This window comes from Hipposideros armiger, unplaced genomic scaffold (assembly GCF_001890085.2).
Source record: "Hipposideros armiger isolate ML-2016 unplaced genomic scaffold, ASM189008v1 scaffold_2, whole genome shotgun sequence".
NCBI classification, from domain to species: Eukaryota; Metazoa; Chordata; class Mammalia; order Chiroptera; family Hipposideridae; genus Hipposideros; species Hipposideros armiger.
Genome location: NW_017731352.1, coordinates 2,832,720 through 2,836,914, shown reverse-complemented (window position 1 = coordinate 2,836,914; position 4,195 = coordinate 2,832,720). Strand labels below are relative to the sequence as shown.

The following is a 4,195-nucleotide window of genomic DNA, read 5'->3' as shown; positions in this document are numbered from 1 at the left end:
CTCAAGTCCCTTGGGTCTAACACTGAATTACATGAGGGGTTTTCAAGATTCATGCTCACAAGTCTCGTATTATCAGTCTCCCTCATGCCGTCATTACTGGGCGTTATCATGTTCACAGGGCAATTAGGCAGCATGTTGGCATCAGAAATACCATATAAGTCAGCTGATGACATGGATGATGCATCAATTCTGCCTATGTCATTAGTACTGTTATAAATGCAAGCATTAGAAGCATTCAAATCATTCATTTCCAGGAATGGTGGGATACCCTGTGAATTAGAGGAAAGTGTCCCTGTTGAGAAACCACTCAGTGGATTTGTGTTGACTGAGCATGAGGTGGGGTGGGCCACTGAGGACCAGCTTGAAGAAGGCTGAGATACCATGGAGGACATGGCTGAAACACGAGGTGACAATGCACTTGAGATGGACACAGATGAGGAATAGTAGGATTCTGCTTGAGTTGCAACTCCTGAAGGCCTGGGTATTTCTGTCAAAACTGCACCAGGAGAAAACAAGTTTGATTCTGTGGGGGAGAAAATGTATTTTTACAAAACTGAAATGAACAAAATTATTAAAAGTACTATTTTTAAAAATTGCAAAAACACACTAATAAAAAAATTTTCAAGGAAACTGATGTAACATTTCAAATTAAAATGTTAAATAGTACTGAAATGTTTACATGAGCCCAAAACTGAATTCTGTTTTACAAATACCTATAAAATAACTTTGGTAAGCTATTTTGGCATAAATAATTTCACTCCAGTTAAATATGAAAATCTAGATTCTGAGGTCTATAAAGGTATTTTTGGAAAGTGAAAGACAGATACTAGAATTTCAGTTAATGGAACTCTAAATGGCCCCAAATCATTTCATATTCCCCATGTTTAGGAAAAACTGGAGAGATAGAGGAAACACTCATTAGGGATGATTGAAAAGTCCACATAACTTTCTAAGATATATTAAGATATAGCACTAGGGTACTACAAATTTCCAGTTAAGAAAAAAAATGAAAGATTCTGTGTTTATTTACACATTACATGACTGCTATACACACTACCAGGAAAAAGCACTGACATAAGACTGTAGGGGGAAAAGACCTTTAATTAACCCTGGTTGATGCATCTAAACCAGAAGTTCGTAACTTTTTCCCCCTCTTTTTAGGCTTTGTGGGCCATCCAGCCTCTGCTGGAGCTATTCAACTCTGCCGCTGTGGTGCAAAAAAAGCAGCCATAGGCAATATGTAATCAAATGAGCATGGCTGTGTTCCAGAAAAACTTTATTTATAAAGACAGGCTACTAGCCAGATCTAAACCATTTCTTCCACGGTACTATAATTAGTAAACTTATCACCATATAAACAAAATGTAATTTCTCAAACAATAAATTCCCAAAACACAGTTTCTAACAGGACCTTCAGGAACCGAGATAAATTCATTTAACATTCAAAGCATGAAAACATTTAAAGGAATGTAAAATATCAAAGAAACAGTTTTATTCCTAAGAACAGAATTCCAATATATTGTGTAAAGCACTGGTCTTTCTGGTCACAAGGAATACTCTATGGGGAATAAAATACCTTTTTTGATAAATCTTCCTTCTCCAGTTGATCCTAGAGGACCAGGTCTAGGTCTTTCAGGAAAATTTACTGCTGTGAAAAAGTTTTTCCATTATTAAATGTAATTTCAATAACATTATCAGTTAAAATTTGAAAAACTGAATAAAGCAAAAAACCCAAAATCTATTTGAATACAAATCAATCCAAGATATTCTTACCACAATCCTGCCACAGTTTCTGGAAAAGTAGAGATGTTTTTTGTTTCTTTGCTTTATTGCCATAAGTATCTGGTTAGAAAGAAACCAGGAAAACAAGTGAATCATATAGGATTATGCTTCATCTCTTTCAATAAATAAATAGGTGTTTTATTCCTATATAGAAAATGCTTTCAATAAATGTGTATAATATGGATTTAATAAGTGTTGCAGAGTATAATCTAGGTCAGTAGGAAAGGATATTTTTCTCTTAGTTAAAAATAGTTTCATATTCATCTTTTCTTAAAACAACTGTAAATCAACAATGTCAACTAATACATAAAGGGTAGAAAAGGGCCAAAATGGAGACCACTCTTTGACTGGCAAGTTTGCCATCTATAAAAAAGGCACAGTAAGGACTTAAAAACCCCTCAGATATATTAATAAAACAAATTTTGATAAACAGATACTTTGAAATTATTTCTGATTTCTTACCTAAGAAAGAGATGCAAAGAGCATAAAAGTCAGTCAAAAATCAAATGACAATTTTCAAGAAGAGAAACATAAATGAAGAAAACAATTATATTCCCACCTATATTACCAGAAAATGTTATTAGCAGGACTAACTTTAAGAAATACATAAAACAGGGCTGACCAAGTGGCTCAGTTGGTTAAGAGCACGAGCTCTGAGCAATAGGGTCACCGGTTCGATTCCCACATGGGCCAGTGAGCTGCGCCCCACCTGAGCTGCCACTGAGCTGCCAACAGGTGGCAGGATAGCTCAGCTAATGAGAGCACGTGGCTCCTAACAAGGTTGACGGTTCGACTCCCACATGGGATGGTGGGTTATGCCTACCCGCAACTAAGATTGAACATGGCACCTTGAGCTGATCTGCCCTGAGCTGCCAAGGGGCAGCCGGATGGCTCAGTGGTTAGAGTGTGCGCTCTTAGCAACAAGGTTTCCGGTTCAACTCCTGCATGGGATGTTGGGCTATTCCCACCCCCAACTAAAACTGAACACGGAACCTTGAGCTGAGTGGCCGTGAGCTGCAGGCGGGCGGCTGGATGGCAACTGGACTTGGAGCTGAGCTAGCTGTGCCCTCCACAACTAAGATCGAAAGACAACAACTTGGCTGTTCCCCTTCCCCAATTCCCCAATAAAATCTTAAAAAAAAAANAAGAGTGCAATGATCATACCAACATGGGCCAGTGAAGCGACGTCCTCCACAACTAGACTGAAGAACAAAAGGACAGCAACTTGTCTGTTCCCCTTCCCTAGATTCCCCAGCACTGTTCCCCTCCCCCAATGCCCCAATAAAATCTTTAAAAAATAAATAAATAAAATAAAATAAAAATAAACAATCACTCTGGCTACTTTGGGGAGAACAGACTATAGAAAGCACAAGGATATAAAGAGGTTTTTGAAGGCTATAGCTTCAATCCAGGCAAGAGATGATGGTGGCTTGGAATAGGATGTTAATAGCAGATGTCAAAAGAGGTGGTCAGCTTTGGATACATTCTGAAGGTACAGCGAACCAGATTTGCTGATGGATTTGGATATGGGACATAAGAGAAAGAAAAGAATCAAGGATGACTCTATGGTTTTGGACCTGAGCAACTAGAAGCATGGCATTGCCATTTACTGAGTTGGGGAAAGACTGAAAGAGAAACAAGTTTGAGAGGGAAAATCAAGGATATGTTGACTCTTGAGCTTTAATTAGGTTTCTAGGTAGAGACGTCAAATATGCAGTTTTACACACATGTGTAAACGCCAAATCTGGAGTGCAGGGGACAGGTCTAAGCCAGAGGTAAAACTTCAGAGCTGACAGACTGGATGAGATCACAGTGAATAAGGACACAGAAGAAAGACGAGAGGTCCAAAGAAACTTCTTCCTCTTAAAAACGTGGATCCAAACCTCAAATCATAAGCAATTTTAAAGGTATGGATTTAAATAGTCCAAAATGTAGAGAACCTCCCATACCTTGAAAGCATACGTCTATCTATTTTAGCATTTTAATGAAATTTTGATTTACATATAAATCTAAGAAACTCCAAGAAGCCTCAGAAAACCCCTTAGGGGTCACCTTGGCCCATGCGCCTCAAAAATAACACTATTTTTCCAATGACATAGCCATTACAGGGTCTACCTTAAATTTGCTTAAAAGCAAATATTAGTTAATTCATTAACTAAGAATATATTACTACATTACAAAAGAAATATAAAAAAACCTATTTGGAAAAACTGAAGCTTTGCTACAATGTTTTCTTCCTTGTTTTGGGAAAATGTGGTGGGACTCTAAAGAGAATTCGCACCGCACACAGTATCAGGTCACATGTTTCAAAAGAACAAACAGTAAAGCTCTTTTAAATTTCTATTTCAGAATTTTCTTCTTCTGAGTTTCCAATTTTGTATTCTACATACACAAAGTTGTTTTTTTAATGGGA

General features: G+C 37.5%; 1 protein-coding gene across 1 annotated transcript in view; it reads right to left on the bottom strand.

Annotated features, from left to right (window-relative positions):
• Positions 1-2: 2 nt before the first annotated feature.
• REL (REL proto-oncogene, NF-kB subunit) overlaps positions 3-4,195 on the bottom strand; it is a gene marked incomplete at its 3' end in the record, with an annotated part of 39,677 nt that continues 35,484 nt past the window's right edge. Inside the window, exons 8-10 of the mRNA XM_019635909.1 lie at positions 1,774-1,842; positions 1,577-1,648; positions 3-523 (exon numbers count right to left, since the gene is read on the bottom strand). Of these exons, the coding sequence (XP_019491454.1) occupies positions 3-523; positions 1,577-1,648; positions 1,774-1,842 (662 nt within the window). The remainder of the gene's footprint in view (positions 524-1,576; positions 1,649-1,773; positions 1,843-4,195) is intronic.